A 26,759-nucleotide genomic window follows, 5' to 3' on the forward strand; every position below is an offset into this window, starting at 1 on the left:
GGAAGAATCAAAAAATTCATGCCACATATGAGACAAGGCGGTCTCTAATCTCACCAACTTCTTTCTACGGATTCAAAACAAAGAGGTGTTCCGGGTTGCTGCTCACAGCGTGACAATCTCCTTCTCCCCACACTTCCGAGTTGGCACCCCTTGAGAACAGTCCTGTGGACTTTGAGGAGGACCGTTTCCGGTTCCATTCCTATGAAGACTTCGAAGCTGGCTGTGATATGAAAGGTGATCTTTACGGTAAGTTTTCTATCATTTAGTAATATGTTGCTTCCACATACTTGGTTTGTTATTTTGTACACAGTATCTCACAATTAGTAGCTAACTATCTACAAAAAACAGTATCTGATTTTAGATAGGGTGTTATCTTAAATTCATAACTTATTAATTATAAGCTTTCTCAAACCATTCTGCTTCTCAACCTGTACCAGATGTTTATTGGACACTTGAAACTGGTTAACGGCTAGAGCCTCAATATGCATCCCTTCATTGACGATGCCGAGCTCGCAACCACTCGGCGTATATTGGTGCATGTGCAGTCGCATGCGTAAGTGTTTACGTTTACCTTTTTGTCCAAATCACACAGTACACTATGGTATTTTCCAAAACTGAAAATGTTAATCATTTGCCGGGGACCTGTTATGAAGCTCTATCTTTGGGACCAAGCTGCTGTGGATTTCTGCAAGAAGTTCAAGTCTTCTGACAACACTCCCTCCATGATTTTGGTGACTACTGTTTACCCCAAACGTTTAGGAGGTACACTTTTCACTATCTCAGACTGAATCGCACCTTACAATCTTAAATTCTCTGTATAGCCCATACTTTACCTCTGTGTCATCGCAGTCGTTTAGCTTTGCTCTTTGTAGTTGTTTAATTTTTATAAATATTGCATAGAGAGTAAAAGCATAAACAAAGAACTAATATGTATATTCTCTGTTTCGTTTGCCTTTGTCTATGACAACATAATACTACAGGCACACTTGCTCTCACATCCATGACCTCCTCACGGGTCTTTTTGACTACAAGGTCTAACCAACTAAAGAGTATATCGGCTGGTATGTTTAAAAATTTAGTATATAATAATTAGAACCCTTGCCAGTTACAATCAGTTTGAGTTATGAAATGTTTTCAAACGTTGGAGCAGGTTGGGAAGAAATCCATATATTGCCAAGCAGGTCAATGCAGATGTGGTTACAAAAACTGAGACATTGACTATTGAAGAAATATTCTCCTACATGAAGCAGGGAGCTGTGAAGGTATAAAAAATTATATTTGTTTCTAATTCATTGTTTAACATATTTGTACTTATCTTAATTGCTTACACATTGTCTCAGGATGCTTTCTTTGTGTGCACTGCGACAATCGATGATGTTGTCCACGACTCTCCTTGGTATTATATAGCATGCGGTGGGTGCAAAACAAAGGCAACCAAAGGGCCAACCTCCCTTATGTGCGCGAAATGTGGCAAGAACGATGTTGCCGGTGAACCACAGTATGAACTCTAACCCCTTGATTCAATTTTAGTTTAGCGGTGACTAACTGCTAATATTTTAATGCCAGATACCTAGCTAAGATTTATGTTTATGATAAGAGTGATGAGGCTGTTTTTGTTCTCCTTGGCGATGCCGGTCGTGAGCTAACAGGGAAGCATGCGTCGGAGTTGGTTAGCAATTATTTTGAGGTACAAACTCAATTATTTTGAGGTACAAACTCATTATTTACACACTTACGGTCTCAGATAACAACTATTTTAAAACATGCCAGGCCAATGGAAATAAAGAAAATGGATTCGAGGTGCCCGTTCCGCAAGTTTTGCTCAACACAATAGGGCAAACACACAAGTTCAATGTAAAGGTGACTGAGCACAATTTTTCAGGCAGGACGCGGGTAATAACCGTGACGAATGTCCTGTCCCCATCTGCTCCACCATCTACACAAGATCCAGTTGCTGATCAAATTAGTGGCTCTGGTAATGGAACACTTGCGACTGGGTATGACGTTATTGAGCCATCCAAAAGCCCTCAAGATTCTGCAGAGGTAGTGCTGAAAAGGATGGGTGATGGTGTTGAGATAGGCAACGCTAAACGTTCTAAAGATGGGAACTAATATGCCTCTCATCGTGGCAAAGAATGCAACTTTTACTACACTTATCTGTTTTAGCTTTCCAGTTTTTTTGGCTTTTGTTTGACTCTTTCTCCTAATTCTGCTTATTTCATACTTTTGAATCTATTTTGGAAACAATTTGTTTTTTAAAGTATGGTACTAACTTTTTTTGAATCAGCATGAGTTTCACGTTAAAAGCATGGTACTAACTTTTTTTTTTTAAATTACCGGACCCAAATTAGTGCTACCAAATAATATCTAACTAGACCTTGACCCGCCCGACCGGGCGGGTATTTATTTTATGTTTTTAGTTTTTTTTTTGTTTATATTAAATGACGTATTTGTAATATTAAAACATAAATTCATATTGAAAATTAATCTTTATAGTTATAATAAAAATAAAAATTAAAAGTTTAATAAAATATTCTGATATAAATTTTAAATTTCGTAATTAAAATAATATAGAGGCGGTCATATTTTTTTCAATTTCAAAATCTAAGCTTCCTTAAAGACAAAGAAAATAAATTTATAAATACATAAAATATATAAACTTATTTGGAACTATAATTTCAATTAAAAGAAATTTGTTAAAGAAAAATAATCTTACTGTTGTTATTTATTTCTAGAGCTTGACCCGTGACCGTATAAATATTTTCTTTCACTTTAATTTTTTTCTTTGTACTAATGGTATAATATATATATGTAAATTAAAATATATTACATAACTGTTAATATAACATTTTTAAACATAACAATTTTATTTATTACTTTGAATAATTATATTTTGTGATTTTAATCGTCTATTATATCACAATGTATCATATAAACAAATCCAATATTTATAACTAATTGGACTTATATTATGAAAGCATTATACTAATATATGAATAAACTATTTTATATTTTATTTATATGTTATATAAATTGATTATGATGTGTGATTTTTTATTTTATTATTTATTACTTATAAATATTAAAAATATTGAGTATGTTAATACGAAATATATTAGGAAATTTATTTTGGTTATGATTTGATAAAGGAAATCTATTATTTAAATTTTGGAAAGATATTAAATGCTTAAATCTATGATTTAAATTAGGAAAAGACAAGCATGCTTAAATATAGGTTCAATAAATACATCAATGGCATTCTAATGTAAATAAGTAGTAAAACTAAGGGGTATTTCTATTTTGTACTTCTGTTTTAATAAAGTAGATGCCTTGATTTATGCCCCATATCAAAAGAATCAATTGCACAATTAAGTTGAATATTTTTTTCCATATTTGTAAATCCTTACCTTAAAAACCAGAGCCAATATATTATCTCAATAGAAGTCTATGTCACTCATTAGCTTGATTTTACTCTTAATACAAGTTTTGATTTTCATTGAACGTGGATTAAAAGTTTTATATCTCCCTGGATATTTGAAAACAAAACAAAAACACCTAGATTAAGTCCCCTTTGTCTAAAAAAATTAGACTATATTTTTTTGTGGAATTTTTTTCCAAAAAGACTGATTATCATAGGATAGAATTTTGTTTTTTTTGTCTACCTATTGATTTGTTTAGTTCCCTGGCACACAGGTTGTGTTTCCAGTGAGTATATACGAAAAATATAGAACACTAAGAGAAGCCAAACTCTGGAAAGCATAGCCAAACCACGCTTGGCCAACATATAAATGTTAGATGTTAGTAACTATTAATTTGGCTAAATGGTTTCCTATAAGTATGCCAGTATACACACAGATACATAGTTGTATGGTTATTATTATATCAAGCTATTCTACAGCTTCGCTATTTCCCCCATGGTATGAGAATATTACTAAACCAAGTAATAAAATATAACTAGATATGGACCCGCGCTGTGCGCGGATATACTTTGACTAATCTTTCTAATAATTATTGAGATTGCTTATTTACATTTCATATTTATGTGTTTTTGATTTTTTGTTATATAATATGTGGATATAATATACTTTTTTACATATATATAAATTATAATTTCTTACATGTAAATAATTAATTTATGTTTAATATGTGTTGTACCTAATGTGAAATTATAATATATGTGTTAAATATAAAGTTTTACGGGGTGTCCAATCAAGATTATGGTTCAGTTTAGTTTTTTTTTTTGTTTTTCGGTATTTTGGTTTATACAAATATCAACCATATTAATACCATATCTACTTTAGTTTGGTCAAATTTATAAATGGCCATTTGAGTCTTAGATGTTTTTGGTGATGTGAGTTGTATTATGGGGTTCGGCTTTAATTTATAGCGTAGCATAACATTTGTTTGTCTCGCTAGGTATATTCTTTTTCAAGTATCGATCCATAAATTTTGAAATCGGTTGATGTCAGTTAAGATATCTAATTTTAAAATATAGCTAGAAAGTTGGTTAATACCTAACTCTAAAATATCAGGGAAGAAATAATTCTAAGAATCTTATTTAATTTGAATATCTAAGAAGATATATACGAATAAATATTGATAAGTTAGTGTAGATTTGAGCTAATATATATATATATATATATATATATATATATATATATATATATATGTTGTTAGAATATTTCGTGTAACTAATTTACAAAATTGATCATTTTTATATGTATACATTCTGTTTTTAATTTACATTGATATATTGAGGTTGTAATTATCGTGTAATGCACCATGCAACATAAATACTTAGGAGCCTAGAATGATATATTATGAACTCTTCTTTAAGTAGATTACTGCATGGAATGGTGCATTACACAAAGTCATGTAAATGTATACGTGGTGACTATTTTTGGAATGATGAAAGTTTGACAAATCTGAATTGAGTTGGTGTACCAGGTGGAGAACGTGGCAAGTAAAGAGAAGCAAATTATAAAGTTGGTTTAGTCTAAGGTACGTAGGGTGGACATAATGAATGTAATATAAATGTATACAAAGGTCGCACTTGTATTGTTAAACTGATGCACATTTATAAAACGTTGAGCTTCTTATTTTATTTGTAGATGATAGATAACCGAAGTACTATTTGTTTTGAGGTTGGTTTAAATTAAGTAATGATGATATATTTAAGGAACCAAACTTGTTTGATCGATGATAAGATTATTTCTCTGTTGGTTTAAACTAAGTTGTAATAAGTTGATATATCCAAGGAACCAAACACATTTCTATATCCAAACACGTGCTATTCTAAAGGAAGTCCAAAACTAAATGACAACTTGTAAATGGTAGATAAAAAATAAGACTCTATTTTAATAGATTAGATTAATATGCTAAGTCTAATGAGACAATCAAATTATAAAAGTTATCTTTATATCAAACTATTCAACAGACCTTTTTGAGAACTTGATTATAAATTCACCATTGTTGTCTATTCAAATTATATTAGCATACTTATTTTAGTCAGTGGACATAAATATTAGGTATTACAGTAAAAATATTTCAGATTTACCTACCAACTTGAAGGAAATGTTTCTTTTCCCTGCAATTGCCGAGGACATTAAAACCAAGATGTTTCAACACATGTTTTAAAAGCCACCAAAAAAAATTCAAAAAAATACACCAGTTTCCAAAGTAATCAGATGTAAGTTTTAACACAAATTTAGTGTAAAGGTGGATCCAAAAAAAAAACTATTGTATTGAATATTTTGTATTTTTAATCAATTAGGTTTACAGAATTCCTCAAAGGTTAATGATGGAAAAAATAAAAATAAAATAAATTTAGAAATTACCACTTTAAAAACCTCCCTAGGGTAAACATTTATTAAAAAAAAAAACTATACACATTGGATACTATATTATGAATCAAACTATGCCTACATGGTTTTTAGAAAATATAGACTACTATCTGTTCAGAAGTTTAATGTCAAATAATTATACTCTACTATTACTAAGTTATACTTTTTCAAATTAGCATAATTTATACTTTTATATCTAAAAAAATATTCCAAACGTTTACACAAAATATTCCAAACATTTACACTAAATATTATATTCAACTGGGTGTTCCGCCCGCACATGCGGGCATAGTATTTTTATAGATATTTATCCTTTTATAAATATTAAATCAAAACCAACATAATAAATTATTAATTATATTTTTAAAAAGATAAAATAAAACATTAAAATTTATATTTTATAATTAAAAATATTATTTCAGATAAAAATACAACATATTTAAGAATTATCTTATGTTTTAAAAATTTATTTTATTTTTGAGAATTTTATTATATTTACTTATAGTCAATTATCAGATATAACATATAAATAAAATATTATTAATATATATTCATTACTTTTTATCAAAAAATATATATGCTTATTGTTGTGTTAAATTTTAAAGACATTCACATATATTTTAGAAAATATATTTATTTGTTTGATTAGCATTTAATTATAAATTATTTTATATCTAACTATAAATTTTATAATAAAATATTATTTTCAGATAACAACAGAATATATCTAACAATTATCTTATGTTTTAAAACATGTTTTTATTTTTGACTATTTATATAATTTATTCATTAAGGGTATAAACGATTTATTATTAATTTTAATCATTTTTTAATCAGATAGATTTGAAATTCGTTTTCATATTTCTACTAATTTATATAATTATTCATTAAGGGTATAAACGATATTAACCGTTCTAACTTTTAACGTGAGAGCTCCGTTGTAAAAATTTATTTCGCAAATAATAATATAGATATAGATACATACTAATTCAAAAAACGAGTATAATAATTCTTAACACAACCAAATAATAAATACAAAAACCTATATATATATATTTTAAAGCAGGTAATTCTAAAGACTTTGTAATACAAAATTGTGAATAAAATATAATAAATAATTATTCACATTTACACCACACTGTGCTCTATGCAGGGCATTCCAAGACTTCATCGACTGTCGCTACTTAACAGCTTGTGAGTCTATGTGGTGAATGTTTGCATTCCATATTCACAAAAGGAAACCATCAGTCCAAAAGCTAATCATTCACTTGGAAGGTGAACATAATATCACAGTTAAAGAAACATATGATCTGGGGCGTGTTCTCCGAAAACCTGACATCGAAAAAACTATGTTCATTAAATAGATGGTTTTATGCATAAGATCGGAGTTCACACGTAGAGAAAGTGAAGAATATAGTCTATAAAGAAATCTTTATATATCTCCCAGCTCACAACGGTAAAAAAAAATATTCTATGATAATTTCAACATCTATATCTCATATATTATGATCAACAGTTTCCATTTAAATGATTGGCAGCCCTTTAGCCACCAAACAACTGGGAAAAACATCACATAAGCTTCTTCCACCAAAAGATTACTAAGGAACTCTACAAAGTACATGACTCCAATATCCCTCCAGCCCACTCTTCTGCAGCACAACCATTTTTTCTTTTGTCTACGTTGTTAAACAATAAACAAACTCCTCTTTATTTCGTACACAATTCTCCAAACATTTTAATACAGTTTTATTTCCATGCTATATTTTAATTTCCGTAATAATTTTTTTATCAAAAAATACCTTTCCGCGCGTAGCGCGGACAAACAATCTAGTTTTTTCTAAAAGAAAGAGTTGAGATTTGTACAATTACAACAATCACATTTATAAGGTTCGGAACGTCACTATCTGTTTGTATCTTTGTGTCGAGTAATATGTATAAGAAAGATGTCAACGGAGTTTAGCTTTTTGCATTTGAACATTGAAAGGTTTAGTAGCTCAGAGAACATTCTTTCGAGATTTTCAAGAACCTTTGCACATTGGGATTCTAGGCACTAGACAATATTGAGTACACATGCACCTATAATATTTTCAAAAATTTGTATATTTTTAATAATTTGATAATTTATGGCCAGTTCTGTGCGAAGCAGTCTAGAGGTCTAAAGTAAAATTAAAATATTAAAATATTTACATAACTGATATTCTATATACTTAAAAAACTAATTATAAAAAGTATAAAAAGCAAAGATTAAAAGCATCTCTTAAAACTAATTACTAAATATTTAGTAGCAACATAACAATTTAATTAAAAGTACTTACTGTAACTAAAAATGAGGATTGGTTATGTTGAAATTTTATTATGTGAGAGCATCTCCAATGGTGCTTCATTTTTTATTTTTTGTTTCATTTTTTTCTTCATTTTTTTCTTTATTTCTTTATTTTTTGAAGATACATTTTTTAATTACAGATTGGTCCCTCAACTTTAACTTGTTCTTAGTTTTTACTTAAATAAACTATAAGAGCTAATATTATCAACTTACTTTTAAAGTTTTTATTATTATTTTTATTCAATCAATTTAAAATATTAAATATACTAGAAACATGTTTTTTTACTAATATTTAGATGAAACACAATTACATAAATTATATAAAAACTGAAAGACTTGATAAACACCAATCTAAATTAAAAAAAAAACTTAGCACATCATAAACTAACACTTAATAATATCGTAAATCATTTTTTAGATCCACTAAGATTGTTAAAATATTGTCCAAATGAAGTGGCTGCCTGAGAAGGCTGTTGAGCTTGTTGTTGTTCACTCCTTTCTACTAAAATTTGATTTTGCTCAGATTGAATGTATGCACGAACATTAGGATCTTGTATGAAGTTCAAATCACGAAATAAAATTTCGTTCTCTTCTTTAAACTTCTTCAAAACATAAGTCTTGTTTTGAATCTCTAAACATTGTCGTCTTTGTGCGCTTGTTTTCTCTAATTTCTCCAATAGTTTTTTATTTCCTTCTTCCAAGGTGTTAATAATTATACTGTATGATAATATCTATTTAATATTAATTAGCAATTGTGGTGAAATATTGTTAAAATAAAAACTTGGGTAAAATTAGTAAACTAGCAAAAGTAAAAAATGTTTTTGATAAATAATGATAAAACAGAAAAAGAATATACTTGGAATATTTTTTTTTTTGAAGAAAGAAATGAAGCAAACCATTGACAAACATGATTCTTCATTTTTTGAAAAAAAAAACGAAGTTTACCATTGGAGATGCTCTAAGGCACTAAAAGTTCAGATTATATGGAGACTCTAAAACCAATGCCTAATTTTTCACTATACTTTACGCACATTGAAATTTATAAGCTTATACTCAGTAGTCAGTATAGCATTGTGCGCCTAGTGAGAAGACGTTCAGGATTCGCCCCTGATCATAGGTGTATTTTTCATGAGTTTTGTCTCTTAAATTGTTGAAATAAGACAGACAAGAGGAGTGAGAGCATATAAATTGCTCGATCATGATCACATAATAGTGTAACCCCAACAATGCAGTTTTGACATATTTGGATGAGAAATAACGTTATGTGTTGCTTGTCTCGGCCACTTGAATCATATCATCCCATGGGGTACTTCTATGTCCACCTTCGTGCAGTTGACTGTACATGGTTTTATCCGTCTTGTACATATGAGCTATATCTGGCACAAGAGAATCATCTGGATTGGGGTTTGTCGGCAAAACCGGTCCTGAAATTTTGGGAGTCCTATACGAAATGCTATATTTACAGAGTATTTTATATTTTATAAATTTACAAATGAAATCTTTATCAAAGAAATAATAATTTTATAATATACTACTTATTTATATCTGAATCATAATATATAAATTTCATCGAATATTTTTATCATATTCATAATCTAAAAAGAACTTATTTTCACTTTTATTATTTTAAAATCAACATTTATATGTTAATATATTAAAAACACACACACACATATATATAGCTTTTATTCTTTACTTTATTGTACGGTGAATTTTTCTAAAAGAAAGAGTTGAGATTTGTACAACAACAATCACATTTATAAGGTTTTCAACGTTACTGATCTGTTTGTATCTTTGTGTCGAGTAGTATGTATAAGTGATGGGCCTAACTCACACCCAAAAATTAGTTCAAGAGTGGAGGATTGCCCATACACATATATATTGTCCAATGACACTACAATCCCACGATGTGGGATGTTAATAATAAGAAAGATGTCAAAGGATTTTAGCTTTTTGCTTTTGCACATTGAAAGGTTTGGTAACTCAGAGAACCTTCTTTCAATATTTTTCAAGAACCTTTGCATTTGCACATTGGAATTGTAGTTCTAGGCAACCACTTAAGACACATTGGGTGTGCATGCACCTATAGTATTTTCAAAAATTTGTATATTTCTTAATAAATTTGATATTTATGGTCAGTGATGTGTGGAGCAATCTAAAGCAACCTTATAATGTGTTTGCTTTATCACATTTTTTGTTATCTGTCTTCTTTATATGTTGTGTATGTGTCTCACTCCAACTCAGATGTAATACAGAATTGGGATTCTACGTGTACTTTTCATAAGTTTTCATATTCAATTGTTGAAATAAGACACGAGAGAGGAGTAAGTGCATATAAGTTGTGCTCGATTATGATCACATAATAGCGTTTACTAAAGCCAACAAATGCAGTTTTAATATATTTGGATGAGAAATAACGTTTATGCTTTTTCCTTATTTTAGACCACTTGAGTCTTATCATCCCATGACGTACTTCTGTGTCCAGCTTCGTGCAGTTGACTTGTACTTGGTTTTATCAGTCTTGTACATATGAGCTATCTCTGGCACAAGAGGATCATCTGGATTCGAGTCTGTCAGCAATGAGCAAATCGACAGTAATACCTAAATAATCATCATCATCAGGATTAATAAATAATAAACATAATCGGCTGAAAAGTCTTCTTTGCGTTAAAAAAAGGTAACAGAGATACAAAAGGTCAATCCTTGGAAATGGTAAGAGCAGGACTCCACTGTTCTTTCAGGATATCAAAGCAAATGCTGTTGATGTTTGGACAAAGAGAGTAATCAACGCAAGTAGTCTATAATTATTTCAATATTACTCGAATGGTTTGCTACAAATCTCATTGATTTGTTTTTCCAATCTATCAGTCTCATATGTACTCATTACTCACCTTTACATTGTCAGATAGACTTCACAAGAGTATAAATCTTTTTAACGATAGATCTTCTTGTCAGTTGTAGAACAAATTAAAATTAAGGGATATGCGTAAGAAACTTAATTTCTGACTGAAGAAATTTTGAATTGTCAAGAAGATTTGTCGCAGGGGAGGCCTATATCGTTGACCTCACATGAAACCATAACATTTTGGACGAAAGTAGCATCAGTGTTAAATACGACATAGCCTCCCTTGCAACAATTTTTTTTTAACAATTGTAGTGATAACCACTCATTTTTCGAACAACCTTTTCGACTGAAAGATTAAGTTTCTTACTATATCCCTCAATTTTAATTTGCTAATCCACTCCCATTATGCAACAAAATAGGTTATATTGTTGGCTTAAGATGAAACTTAAAAGCCCATAGAAGAAATGTGCATCACTAATAGGTTGTTAAGCACCACAACCAAATGTAAAAGTAAGAACGCATGTTGAAGAGAAATTTGATAGATCAGAAAAATAAATTAAAGAGATTTGTAGTAAAGCACTCCAAAACGTGACTGGTTTGTTGTTAGCTGCCAATTAAGAGAATATTTATAGATTGGAAAACAAATTATCCAAACCGTCATCGTTGTCAGTAGTCAACGCATTTTAATTTATTTTTTACGTTAGATTACGATACAAATGTAAGAGTTCACAACCAAAAAAACGCTCAACGAGAGTTGACTATTTGAGTACTATTTACTCAAATGAATCAGTACGAGATCGAGTTGTTCCTATATCTCTGTAATGATGTTACAAAGCGTTAAAAAAAAACATTATTCTTTTTGACATTTTCAGCGACCAAAAATATATATTTTTGGCTCAAACAATATTCTACGTTTCTTTTATTCTTTAAAGTTTTGAAAATCAACCTCAGACCAAACTTTTAGTAGTCTTTTCATCAACTTCCTTAGCATTAGGAGGACGAATGTGTATATGCATGTGCCTTACATCAACTATTCTTGAAATCATTAGAGAAGATTTTTCTCATAATTTGTTGCAATTTTTTAAATTGAAACAGAATATTTTTCCAAATTTTAGCTATTCACAAGGTTTTTGCAATTGCAATTTCATACACAAGCAAATGAGGAGAGGTAATTCGATGATTAAAACCTTAAGTAACGTGAATAATAATGATATCAGTTGGAACAGAGTAAGAGCAATAGCATATAAGTTGCTCAATTATGATCACATAATAATAGCGTTTACTAAACCAAACAAATGCAGTTCAATATATCTAGATGAGAAATAACGTTATGCTTTTGCTTGTCTTCGACCTGAGTCTTCATCATCCCATGGCGTACTTCTGCGTCCAGCTTCGAGCTGTTGACTCGTACTTGGTCTTATCCGTCTTGTACATATGCGCAATCTCTGGCACAAGAGGGTCATCTGGGTTCGGGTCTGTCAGCAATGAGCAGATCGACAGCAAAACCTGTATCCAGAGCATCATCACCACTCGGATTAACAAACAGAAACAGTCTTCTTTGTGTTTAAAAAGGTTGACAGAGATACAAAAGGTCAAACCTTGGATATGGTAAGAGCAGGACTCCACTGTTCTTTCAGGATATCAAGGCAAATGCTTCCGTTGCTGTTGATGTTGGGATGGTACACCCTTGTCTTAAAAGACACCTGCCAAATCAGATACACACATTCATAAAGATGACTGACCATGAACTTAAATGATGACTGAGTTACTGAGAACAAAAAAAAGACAAAACCTTTGGGGGCTTGAAAGGATAATCCGGAGGAAAGTGAATGGAAACCAAAAAGACTCCTCCAGCGTAAGGACTGTCAGGAGGTCCCATGATAGTTGCTTGCCAATGGAACATGTCCTCAGCCACAGGACCTTACATCAATTAAAAAAAACGTTACTAATAAGACTCTTCATCAAACTCAAACCTCACAACCACATCAAATAGAGACATATCAGCAGTGACATACAACAAGAAAAACGTTACAAATAAGACTCAAATCTCTATCATCACAACCACATCAATAGAGACATATCAGGATAATCAAGTGACAAAAGAAAAGGTTCATCTTGAGTTCATTATAAGACCAAACAAGCCAGAGACAAAAAAAAAATCAAAGCTTTGCCAGAAAAATTCAAAAAGAATACTTTTCTTATATGAATCAAAGTATTGAACTTTATCACACACCCTAACATGCTAATTACTTCAAAGTAGTGAAGGTAAGGAAAAAAGCTTCAGTCTTTGTTACCAATCAGTCAATTCAAACGCATAATTTAGATAGATGACACAAAGTAACGATTTTTTTTATCACAGCCTAACTTTCAAAGTAACGAAAATAAAGAAAAAAAGCTTCAGTCTTTAGTACCTGCGCTGCAGTTAGAAGGAGGATCCTTCTGCAAATCCTTAAGCTCTTTCAAAATCCTCTTCGAAGCCATGGCTCAGACCTGCATAAGGGAACAAGACAAAACCTTAAAGTAACCAACTTTATATAAAGCAAGAGATCACAGAGGAAAGGGCGAAGGTTCCGAACCTAACGAGCGATCAGAAAAGACAAGAGATTAACCGAAGAAGAAGTGGATCTGAGAAACCGATGAGCTTTCTTTTTTGTTAATGGCGTGCAAAAGAGAGAGAACGAATAAGAATCCTTTCTTGCAGCTCTCTCCCTACTTCCTTTTTCTTTATAGTCAAGAGAGAATGTTCGAGACGGCACTCGAACCTTCTGATTCGGCAAGCAGCTCCGCGTGCGTTAATTATTAATTACTACGTGACTTGCTTGCTTCCAGGGCCCATTAAAATAATTAGTGGGCTCGATTAAAGTGTCTTATAATGTTTTATACTATTATCAATTTTTATCATAAGACTGAAAATTAAATTATGCAATCACAAATGGGAATTCGGTCAAAAAAACCTCAACTTTGCACGAATTGCCAAAATAAACATGAACTTTTGAGCTGGCCAAAAAAACACCCAACTTTCATAGACTTTAGAATTAATTAACAATGTTTTCGCTGACTTGCCAATTTAGCACGCCGTCAACAAATTTAACAGAAATATATGACGTCGTTTATTGTTGGCGTTCAATGAAACGACGTCGTTTTCAAATGAGATAAAACAACGTCGTTTTACATGATTTGAAATTAAAAATATGTAAACCCCTGGATTCGAACCCAGGTTGGTTGGTCAAATGACAAAGTATTTTACAACTGGACTACTGACACTTTCAATGTACTTACTAACATGTTTACTCTTATTTGGTATATATTAAATATAAAAAATTCTCTAAAAACTTAATAAGATCTTTAAAATTCCAAAAAATTAAAAAATAAAGAAGATTTTTATAAAATTAATTTAGAAATTAAAATTAAAAATAAAATTTTATTTTTCTTTTTAAAAAATAAAAACTCTTCCAAAATTTTCTAAAAACTTAAAAAGATCTTTAAAATTCCAAAAAATTGAAAAAAATAAAGAATATTTTTATAAAATTAATTTTGAAATTAAAATAGAAAATAAAATTTTATTTTTATTTTCAAAAAATAAAAAAATCTTCCAAAATGTTCAATTTTTAATACATTTGCTAAAAGTTGAAATTAATTATACACATATAAAAAGTTGATAATTGTAACTTTAATTTTTTGCATTTTTTTATAATTTTTTTACAAAATTGGATTTTTTTTAAAAATGAAAATTTTGGAAATTTTTTGATTTTTTGAAGAAAAAAAAATATTTTAATTTTAATTCAAAATTAATTTTATGAAAATTTTGGAAGATTTTTTTCTTTTTTTAAGAAAAGTAAAATTTTAATTTTTTAAAAGAAAAATAAAATTTTATTTTCAATTTTAATTTCAAAATTAATTTTATAAAAAATTTCTTTATTTTTTTAATTTTTGGAATTTAAAGATCGTTTTAATTTTTTAGAAAATTTTGGAAGAGTTTTTATTTTTTAAAAAGAAAAATATATAAAAAAACTTCTTTATTTTTTTAATTTTTTTGGAATTACAAAAATATTGAGTTTTTGGTAAATACTTTATATACCGAAGCCTATGATCTTTAGTGTTGTTTTAAAATTTCTACCATATTATACATTTGTATTAATGTATGCTAAACTCTTTTTCATGGTAAATGAGCATCTTTCAATTGTTTTTATCAAATAATTTAATAAAAGTTCATAATACCCCCTAAATCGTTGGAATAACCACTATAAAATTATTATTTTCTTGATAAACGGAGACGACAAAGGCTCCAAACCTCTTTGAACATCATCATATGTTAGTGCAGGATGCAACTAGGTATTAATAAAATATTGTCATATTTTTTGAAATTTTCTCAAAATCTAAGGGTTAACCCTTACAAAAATATTGAGTTTTTGGTAAATACTTTATATACTGAAGCCTATGATCTTTAGTGTTGTTTTAAAATTTCTACCATATTATACATCTGTATTAATGTATGCTAAACTATTTTTCATGGTAAATGAACATCGTTCAATTGTTTTTATCAAATAATTTAATAAAAGTTCATAATACTCCCTAAATCGTTGGAATAACCACTATAAAATTATTATTTTCTTGATAAACGGAGACGACAAAGGCTCCAAACCTCTTTGAACATCATCATATGTTAGTGCAGGATGCAACTAGGTATTAAACCAATATTGTCATATTTTTTGAAATTTTCTCAAAATCTATGGGCTAACCCCTTCAAAAATATTGAGTTTTTGGTAAATACTTTATATACTGAAGCCTATAATCTTTAGTGTTGTTTTAAAATTTCTACCATATTCTACATTTGTATTAATGTATGCAAAACTATTTTTCATGGTAAATGAGCATCGTTCAATTGTTTTTATCAATTAATTTAGTAAAACTTCATAATACCCCCTAAATCGATAGAATAACCATTATAAAATTATTATTTTCTTGATAAACGGAGAGCACAAAGCCTACAAACCTCTTTGAACATCATCATATGTTAGTGCAGGATGCAACTAGGCATTAAAACAATATTGTCTAATTTTTTGAAATTTTCTCAAAATCTATGGGCTAACCCCTACAAAAATATTGAGTTTTTAGTAAATACTTTATATACTGAAGCCTATAATCTTTAGTGTTGTTTTAAAATTTCTACCATATTCGACATTTGTATTAATGTATGCTAAACTATTTTTCATGGTAAATGAGCATCGTTCAATTGTTTTTATCAATCCCCTATATATTATTTGAGAAGCATTGCAATATTTTTTTGTAGCCACATGTCATCACTAGAATGATTCTTAGAATCCTTAGAGAAATAAGTTGGTTCATTTAAATATATAATAATGTTTTTATTAAACCACAATAAATACATTATTAAATGTGTTTCATTATTTCCTTAAATAAGATTACGGAATTGCCTAATGTGACTAAAGTATATATATGACAATTAATGATTTTGAATAATAAAGATTTGATAAAAATAAATGAGTATTATAATTATATTGTTTAATTTTAAGCTATTAAAATAAATTAAACAATCATAGTAACTATATAATAAAAATTTAAAAAATTATTTATATATTATATTTTGAATTTTTAAAAACGAGTATAAATTACTAAAACTGTTAAAAGTTTCACATTCAAATTTTGTGATCTATGATTTAAAATTTTTGTTATGACATGATACAAATAATTAAAAATAATATAAGTTGAAAGTCTCATTTAATAAGTATCAAAAAGAAAAAGATATATAAATATATGTATCATTTTTAATTAAACTATATGCCATATAAAAATATATAAATATCTTAATTTTGAAATTTACTTTGAACATTTTTTGATAAAAAAATTTGAAAAAATATTGACAACTTAATTTTTTATAAATTATAAATTACTTAACCATTAATCCCACAGTGAAAATTTTGTTATCACTAATTTAGATTTTTTTCTATAATAGATACAAATCATAAAACAAATATGAGCAAAAAGCATCATCTTATAAATATTAATATTAAAATAGACCATATATATGTTACTATCATTTAAATTTAATTATATATCATATCAAATAAAAAATATTTTTTTGATTTATAAAATTTATTTATATGTTCGCACCATTAATTATATAAATAGTAGATAATGAATTTTTAATTATTCAATATATATTTATTTATTTCATAATAATAATATATAAAATAATTTATATATAAACGTTTATTCCGCGCAAGGCGCGGATCTTAACCTAGTTAATTTAGTAAAACTTCATAATACCCCCTAAATCGATGGAATAACCACTATAAAATTATTATTTTCTTGATAAACGGAGAGCACAAAGGCCCAAACCTCTTTGAACATCATCATATGTTAGTGCATGATGCAACTAGGCATTAATAAAATATTGTCATATTTTTTGAAATTTTCTCAAAATCTATGGGTTAACCCCTACAAAAATATTGAGTTTTTGGTAAATACTTTATATACTGAAGCCTATAATCTTTAGTATTGTTATAAAATTTCTACCATATTATAAATTTGTATTAATGTATGCTAAACTCTTTTTCATGGTAAATGAGCATCGTTCAATTGTTTTTATCAAATAATTTAATAAAACTTCATAATACTCCCTAAATCGATGGAATAACCACTATAAAATTATTATTTTCTTGATAAACGGAGAGCACAAAGGCTCCAAACCTCTTTGAACATCATCATATGTTAGTGCAGGATGCAACTAGGCATTAAAACAATATTGTCATATTTTTTGAAATTTTCTCAAAATCTATGGGCTAACCCCTACAAAAATAATGTGTTTTTGGTAAATACTTTATATACTGAAGCCTATAATCTTTAGTGTTGTTTTAAAATTTCTACCATATTCTACATTTGTATTAATGTATTCTAAACTATTTTTCATGGTAAGTGAGCATCGTTCAATTGTTTTTATCAATTAATTTAGTAAAACTTCATAATACCCCCTAAATCGTTGGAATAACCACTATAAAATTATTATTTTCTTGATAAACGGAGACGACAAAGGCTCCAAACCTCTTTGAACATCATCATATGTTAGTGCAGGATGCAACTAGGTATTAAACCAATATTGTCATATTTTTTGAAATTTTCTCAAAATCTATGGGCTAACCCCTACAAAAATATTGAGTTTTTGGTAAATACTTTATATACTGAAAGCCTATAATCTTTAGTGTTGTTTTAAAATTTCTACCATATTCTACATTTTGTATTAATGTATGATAAACCTTTTTCATGGTAAATGAGCATCTTTCAATTGTTTTTATCAAATAATTTAATAAGTTCATAATACTCCCTAAATCGATGGAATAACCACTATAAATTATTATTTTCTTGATAAACGGAGACGACAAAGGCTCCAAACCTCTTTGAACATCATCATATGTTAGTGCAGGATGCAACTATGCATTAAAACAATATTGTCATATTTTTTGAAATTTTCTCAAAATCTATGGGCAAACCCCTACAAAAATATTGAGTTTTTGGTAAATACTTTATGTACTGAAGCCTATAATCTTTAGTGTTGTTTTAAAGTTTCTACCATATTCTACATTTGTATTAATGTATGCTAAACTATTTTTCTTGGTAAATGAGCATCGTTCAATTGTTTTTATCAATTAATTTAGTAAAACTTCATAATACCCCTTAAATCGATGGAATAACCACTATAAAATTATTATTTTTTTGATAAACGGAGAACACAAAGGCTCCAAACCTCTTTGAACATAATCATAAGTTAGTGCAGGATGCAACTAGGCATTAATAAAATATTTTCATATTTTTTGAAATTTTCTCAAAATCTATGGGTTAACCCTTACAAAAATATTGAGTTTTTGGTAAATACTTTATATACTGAAACCTATGATCTTTAGTGTTGTTTTCTACCATATTCTACATTTGTATTAATGTATGCTAAACTCTTTTTCATGGTAAATGAGCATCGTTCAATTGTTTTTATCAATAATTAATAAAACTTCATAATACTCCCTAAATCGATGGAATAACCACTATAAAGTTATTATGTTCTTGATAAACGGAGACGACAAAGGCTCCAAACCTCTTTGAACATCATCATATGTTAGTGCAGGATGCAACTAGGCATTAAAACAATATTGTCATTTTTTGAAATTTTCTCAAAATCTATGGGCTAACCCCTACAAAAATATTGAGTTTTTGGTAAATACTTTATATACTGAAGCCTATAATCTTTAGTGTCGTTTTAAAATTTCTACCATATTCTACATTTGTATTAATGTATGCTAAACTATTTTTCATGGTAAATGAGCATCGTTCAATGGTTATTATCAATTAATTTAATAAAACTTCATAATACTCCCTAAATCGATGGAATAACCACTATAAAGTTATTATTTTCTTGATAAACGGAGACGACAAAGGCTCCAAACCTCTTTGAACATCATCATATGTTAGTGCAGGATGCAACTAGGCATTAAAACAATATTGTCATATTTTTTGAAATTTTCTCAAAATCTATGGGCTAACCCTACAAAAATATTGAGTTTTTGGTAAATACTTTATATACTGAAGCCTATAATCTTTAGTGTTGTTTTAAAATTTCAACCATATTCTACATTTGTATTAATGTATGCTCAACTCTTTTTATGGTAAATGAGCATCGTTCAATTGTTTTTATCAATTAATTTAGTAAAACTTTATAATACTCTCTAAATCGATGGAATAACCACTATAAAATTATTATTTTCTTGATAAATGGAGAGCACAAAGGCTCCAAACCTCTTTGAACATCATCATATGTTAGTTCAGGATGCAACTAGGCATTAAAACAATATTGTCATATTTTTTGAAATTTTCTCAAAATCTATGGGCTAACCCCTACAAAAATATTGAGTTTTTGGTAAATACTTTATATACTGAAGCCTATAATCTTTAGTGTTGTTTTAAAATTTCTACCATATTCTACATTTGTATTAATGTATGCTAAACTCTTTTTCATGGTAAATGAGCATCGTTCAATTGTTTTTATCAATTAATTTAGTAAAACTTCATAATATCCCCTAAATCGATGGAATAACCACTATAAAATTATTATTTTCTTGATAAACGGAGCGCACAAAGGCTCCAAACCTCTTTGAACATCATCATATGTTAGTGCAGGATGCAACTAGGCATTAAAACAATATTGTCATATTTTTTGAAATTTTTTCAAAATATATGGGCTAACCCCTACAAAAATATTGAGTTTTTGGTAAATACTTTATATACTGAAGCCTATAATCTTTAGTGTTGTTTTAAAATTTCTACCATATTCTACATTTGTATTAATGTATGCTAAACTCTTTTTCATGGTAAATGAGCATCGTTCAATTGTTTTTATCAATTAATTTAATAAAACTTCATAATACTCCCTAAATCGATGGAATAACCACTATAAAATTATTATTTTCTTGATAAACGGAGACGACAAAGGCTCCAAACCTCTTTGAACATCATCATATGTTAGTGCAGGATGCAACTAGGCATTAAAACAATATTGTCATATTTTTTGAAATTTTCTCAAAATCTATGGGCTAACCCCTACAAAAATATTGAGTTTTTGGTAAATACTTTATATACTGAAGCCTATAATCTTTAGTGTTGTTTTAAAATTTCTACCATATTCTACATTTGTATTAATGTATGCTAAACTCTTTTTCATGGTAAATGAGCATCGTTCAATTGTTTTTATCAATTAATTTAATAAAACTTCATAATACTCCCTAAATCGATGGAATAACCACTATAAAATTATTATTTTCTTGATAAACGGAGAGCACAAAGGCTCCAAACCTCTTTGAACATCATCATATGTTAGTGCAGGATGCAACTAGGCATTAAAACAATATTGTCATATTTTTTGAAATTTTCTCAAAATCTATGGGCTAACCCCCTACAAAAATATTGAGTTTTTGGTAAATACTTTATATACTGAAGCCTATAATCTTTAGTGTTGTTTTAAAATTTCTACCATATTCTACATTTGTATTAATGTATGCTAAACTCTTTTTCATGGTAAATGAGCATCGTTCAATTGTTTTTTATCAAATAATTTAGTAAATGTTGTTTTAAAATTTCTACCATATTCTACATTTGTATTAAGTATGCTAAACTCTTTTCATGGTAAATGAGCATCGTTCAATTGTTTTTATCAATTAATTTAGTAAAACTTCATAATACTACCACTAAAATCGATGGAATAACCACTATAAATTATTATTTTCTTGATAAACGGAGAGCACAAAGGCTCCAAACCTCTTTGAACATCATCATATGTTAGTGCAGGATGCAGGCATTAAAACAATATTGTCATATTTTTTGAAATTTTCTCAAAATCTATGGGCTAACCCCTACAAAAATATTGAGTTTTTGGTAAATACTTTATATACTGAAGCCTATAATCTTTAGTGTTGTTTTAAAATTTCTACCATATTCTACATTTGTATTAATGTATGCTAAACTCTTTTTCATGGTAAATTTGATAAACGGATACGACAAAGGCTCCCAAACCCCTTTGAACATCATCATATGTTAGTGCAGGATGCAACAATGCATTAAAAAAATATTATCATATTTTTTGAAATTTTCTCAAAATCTATGGGCTAACCCCTACAAAAATATTGAGTTTTTGGTAAATACTTTATATACTGAAAACTATAATCTTTAGTGTTGTTTTAAAATTTCTACCATATTATACATTTGTATTAATGTATGCTAAACTCTTTTTCATGGTAAATGAGCATCTTTCAATTGTTTTTATCAAATAATTTAATAAAACTTCATAATACTCCCTAAATCGATGAAATAACCTATATAAAGTTATTATTTTCTTGATAAACGGAGACGACAAAAGCTTCAAACCTCTTTGAACATCATCATATGTTAGTGCAGGATGCAACTAGGCATTAAAACAATATTGTCATATTTTTTGAAATTTTCTCAAAATCTATGGGCTAACCCCTACAAAAATATTGAGTTTTTGGTAAATACTTTATATACTGAAGCCTATAATCTTTAGTGTTGTTTTAAAATTTCTACCATATTCTACATTTGTATTAATGTATGCTAAACTCTTTTTCATGGTAAATGAGCATCGTTCAATTGTTTTTATCAATTAATTTAGTAAAACTTCATAATACCGCCTAAATCGATGGAATAACCAATATAAAATTATTATTTTCTTGATAAACGGAGAGCACAAAGGCTCCAAACCTCTTTGAACATCATCATATGTTAGTGCAGGGTGCATGATGCAACTAGGCATTAAAACAATATTGTCATTTTTTTGAAATTTTCTCAAAATCTATAGGCTACCCCCTACAAAAATATTGAGTTTTTGGTAAATACTTTATATACTGACGCCTATAATCTTTAGTGTTGTTTTAAAATTTCTACCATATTCTACATTTGTATTAATGTATGCCAAAATCTTTTTCATGGTAAATGAGCATCGTTCAATTGTTTTTATCAATTAATTTAGTAAAACTTCATAATACCTCCTAAATCGATGGAATAACCAATATAAAATTACTATTTTCTTGATAAACGGAGAGCACAAAGGCTCCAAACCTCTTTGAACATCATCATATGTTAGTGCAGGATGCAACTAGGCATTAAAACAATATTGTCATATTTTTTGAAATTTTCTCAAAATCTATGGGCTACCCCCTACAAAAATATTGAGTTTTGGTAAATACTTTATATACTGAAGCCTATAATCTTTAGTGTTGTTTTAAAATTTACACCATATTCTACATTTGTATTAATGTATGCTAAACTCTTTTTCATGGTAAATGAGCATCTTTCAATTGTTTTTATCAAATAATTTAATAAAAACTTCATAATACTCCTAAATCGATGGAATAACCACTATAAAATTATTATTTTCTTGATAAACGGAGACGACAAAGGCTCCAAACCTCTTTGAACATCATCATATGTTAGTGCAGGATGCAACTAGGCATTAAAACAATATTGTCATATTTTTTGAAATTTTCTCAAAATCTATGGGCTAAACCCCTACAAAAATATTGAGTTTTTGGTAAATACTTTATATACTGAAGCCTATAATCTTTAGTGTTGTTTTAAAATTTCTACCATATTCTACATTTGTATTAATGTATGTTAAACTATTTTTCATGGTAAATGAGCATCGTTCAATTGTTTTTATCAATTAATTTAGTAAAACTTCATAATACTCCCTAATCGATGGAATAACCAATATAAAATTATTATTTTCTTGATAAACGGAGAGCACAAAGGCTCCAAACCTCTTTGAACATCATCATATGTTAGTGCAGGATGCAACTAGGCATTAAAACATAATATGTCATATTTTTTGAAATTTTCTCAAAATCTATGGGCTACCCCCTACAAAAATATTGAGTTTTTGGTAAATACTTTATATACTGAAGCCTATAATCTTTAGTGTTTTTTAAATTTCTACCATATTCTACATTTGTATTAATGTATGCTAAAATCTTTTTCATGGTAAATGAGCATCGTTCAATTGTTTTATCAATTAATTTAGTAAAACTTCATAATACCTCCTAAATCGATGGAATAACCAATATAAAATTACTATTTTCTTGATAAACGGAGAGCACAAAGGCTCCAAACCTCTTTGAACATCATCATATGTTAGTGCAGGGTGCAGGATGCAACTAGGCATTAAAACAATATTGTCATATTTTTTGAAATTTTCTCAAAATCTATGGGCTACCCCCTACAAAAATATTGAGTTTTTGGTAAATACTTTATATACTGATGCCTATAATCTTTAGTGTTGTTTTAAAATTTACACCATATTCTACATATGTATTAATGTATGCTAAACTCTTTTTCATGGTAAATGAGCATCTTTCAATTGTTTTTATCAAATAATTTAATAAAACTTCATAATACTCCATAAATCGATGGAATAACCATTATAAAGTTATTATTTTCCTGATAAATGGAGACGACAAAGGCTCCAAACCTCTTTGAAAATCATCATATGTTAGTGCAGGATGCAACTAGGCATTGAAACAATATTGTCATATTTTTTGAAATTTTCTCAAAATCTATGGGCTAACCCCTACAAAAATATTGAGTTTTTGGTAAATACTTTATATACTGAAGCCTATAATCTTTAGTGTTGTTTTAAAATTTCTACCATATTCTAAATTTGTATTAATGTATGTTAAACTATTTTTCATGGTAAATGAGCATCGTTCAATTGTTTTTATCAATTAATTTAGTAAAACTTCATAGTACCCCCTAAATCGATGGAGTAGCCAATATAAAATTATTATCTTCTTGATAAACGGAGAGCACAAAGGCTCCAAACCTCTTTGAACATCATCATATGTTAGTGCAGGATGCAACTAAGCATTAAAATAATATTGTCATATTTTTTGAAATTTTCTCAAAATCTATGGGCTAACTATTGAGTTTTTGGTAAATACTTTATATACTGAAGCCTATAATCTTTAGTGTTGTTTTAAAATTTGTAACATATTCTACATTTATATTAATGTATGCTAAACTCTTTTTCATGGTAAATGAGCATCTTTCAATTGTTTTTATCAAATAATTTAATAAAACTTCATAATACCCCCTAAATCGATGGAGTAGCCAATATAAAATTATTATTTTCTTTATAAACGGAGAGCACAAAGGCTCCAAACCTCTTTGAACATCATCATATGTTAGTGCAGGATGCAACTAGGCATTAAAACAATATTGTCATATTTTTTGAAATTTTCTCAAAATCTATGGGCTACCCCCTACAAAAATATTGAGTTTTTGGTAAATACTTTATATACTGACGCCTATAATCTTTAGTGTTGTTTTAAAATTTACACCATCTACTACATATGTATTAATGTATGCTAAACTCTTTTTCATGGTAAATGAGCATCTTTCAATTGTTTTTATCAAATAATTTATTAACCTTCATAATACTCCATAAATCGATGGAATAACCACTATAAAGTTATTATTTTCCTGATAAATGGAGACGACAAAGGCTCCAAACCTCTTTGAAAATCATCATATGTTAGTGCAGGATGCAACTAGGCATTGAAACAATATTGTCATATTTTTTGAAATTTTCTCAAAATCTATGGGCGAACCCCTACAAAAATATTGAGTTTTTGGTAAATATTTTATATACTGAAGCCTATAATCTTTAGTGTTGTTTTAAAATTTCTACCATATTCTAAATTTGTATTAATGTATGCTAAACTCTTTTTCATGGTAAATGAGCATCGTTCAATTGTTTTTATCAATTAATTTAGTAAAACTTCATAATACCCCCTAAATCGATGGAGTAGCCAATATAAAATTATTATTTTCTTGATAAACGGAGAGCACAAAGGCTCCAAACCTCTTTGAACATCATCATATGTTAGTGCAGGATGCAACTAGGCATTAAAACAATATTGTCATATTTTTTGAAATTTCTCAAAATCTATGGGCTAACCCCTACGAAAATATTGAATTTTTGGTAAATACTTTATGTACTGAAGCCTATAATCATTAGTGTTGTTTTAAAATTTACACCATATTCCACATTTGTATTAATGTATGCTAAACTCTTTTTCATGGTAAATTACCATCTTTCAATTGTTTTTATCAAATAATTTAATAAAACTTCATAATACTCTCTAAATCGATGGAATAACCACTATAAAGTTATTATTTTCCTGATAAATGGAGACGACAAAGGCTCCACACCTCTTTGAAAATCATCATATGTTTGTGCAGGATGAAACTAGGTATTGAAACAATATTGTCATATTTTTTGAAATTTTCTCAAAATCTATGGGCTAACCCCTACAAAAATATTGAGTTTTTGGTAAATACTTTATATACTGAAGCCTATAATCTTTAGTGTTGTTTTAAAATTTCTACCATATTCTACATTTGTATTAATGTATGCTAAACTCTATTTCATGGTAAATGAGCATCGTTCAATTGTTTTTATCAATTAATTTCGTAAAACTTCATAATACCCCCTTAATCGATGGAATAGCCAATATAAAATTATTATTTTCTTGATAAACGGAGAGCACAAAGGCTCCAAACCTCTTTGAACATCATCATATGTTAGTGCAGGATGCAACTAAGCATTAAAACAATATTGTCATATTTTTTGAAATTTTTTCAAAATCTATGGGCTAACCCCTACAAAAATACTGAGTTTTTGGTAAATACTTTATATACTGAAGCCTATAATCTTTAGTGTTGTTTTAAAATTTCTACCATATTCTACATTTGTATTAATGTATGCTAAACTCTATTTCATGGTAAATGAGCATCGTTCAATTGTTTTTATCAATTAATTTCGTAAAACTTTATAATACCCCCTTAATCGATGGAATTGCCAATATAAAATTATTATTTTCTTGATAAACGGAGAGCACAAAGGCTCCAAACCTCTTTGAACATCATCATATGTTAGTGCAGGATGCAACTAAGCATTAAAACAATATTGTCATATTTTTTGAAATTTTCTCAAAATCTATGGGCTAACCCCTACAAAAATATTGAGTTTTTGGTAAATACTTTATATACTGAAACCTATAATCTTTAGTGTTGTTTTAAAATTACTACCATATTCTACATTTGTATTAATGTATGCTAAACTCTTTTTCATGGTAAATGAGCATCTTTCAATTGTTTTTATCAAATAATTTAATAA

At 28.5% G+C, this 26,759-nt stretch overlaps 2 protein-coding genes and 1 long non-coding RNA gene across 4 annotated transcripts; 1 reads left to right on the forward strand and 2 right to left on the reverse strand.

Annotated features, from left to right (window-relative positions):
* The first annotated feature begins 637 nt into the window (after positions 1–637).
* On the forward strand, positions 638–2,286 carry LOC103849972. The gene is made up of 6 exons (XM_033273965.1): positions 638–762; positions 981–1,061; positions 1,151–1,262; positions 1,341–1,498; positions 1,567–1,687; positions 1,771–2,286. Exons 3-6 carry the CDS (start codon positions 1,242–1,244, stop codon positions 2,110–2,112), a joined length of 642 nt encoding a protein of 213 aa, XP_033129856.1. The 5' UTR covers positions 638–762; positions 981–1,061; positions 1,151–1,241; the 3' UTR covers positions 2,113–2,286.
* A 9,884-nt stretch (positions 2,287–12,170) lies between these two features.
* Positions 12,171–13,817, reverse strand: LOC103848719 (ubiquitin-conjugating enzyme E2 11). 2 transcript variants are annotated; one of them, XM_009125556.3, is made up of 5 exons: positions 13,588–13,817; positions 13,423–13,501; positions 12,804–12,931; positions 12,610–12,714; positions 12,171–12,517 (listed from the first exon to the last, which is right to left on the reverse strand). In XM_009125556.3, exons 2-5 carry the CDS (start codon positions 13,490–13,492, stop codon positions 12,374–12,376), a joined length of 447 nt encoding a protein of 148 aa, XP_009123804.1. In that variant the 5' UTR covers positions 13,493–13,501; positions 13,588–13,817; the 3' UTR covers positions 12,171–12,373. The 2 variants fall into 2 exon arrangements, with proteins under 2 accessions (XP_009123804.1, XP_009123805.1); XM_009125557.2 differs by having other exon boundaries at positions 13,621–13,783.
* A 5,542-nt stretch (positions 13,818–19,359) lies between these two features.
* LOC117126037 lies at positions 19,360–21,793 on the reverse strand. Its single transcript, XR_004448573.1, has 2 exons — positions 21,681–21,793; positions 19,360–19,562 (listed from the first exon to the last, which is right to left on the reverse strand). It is a non-coding gene; the product is annotated as an uncharacterized LOC117126037 (long non-coding RNA).
* Positions 21,794–26,759: the final 4,966 nt, after the last annotated feature.

The sequence above is a fragment of the Brassica rapa genome, chromosome A06 (genome assembly GCF_000309985.2).
Source record: "Brassica rapa cultivar Chiifu-401-42 chromosome A06, CAAS_Brap_v3.01, whole genome shotgun sequence".
Taxonomy (NCBI): Eukaryota; Viridiplantae; Streptophyta; class Magnoliopsida; order Brassicales; family Brassicaceae; genus Brassica; species Brassica rapa.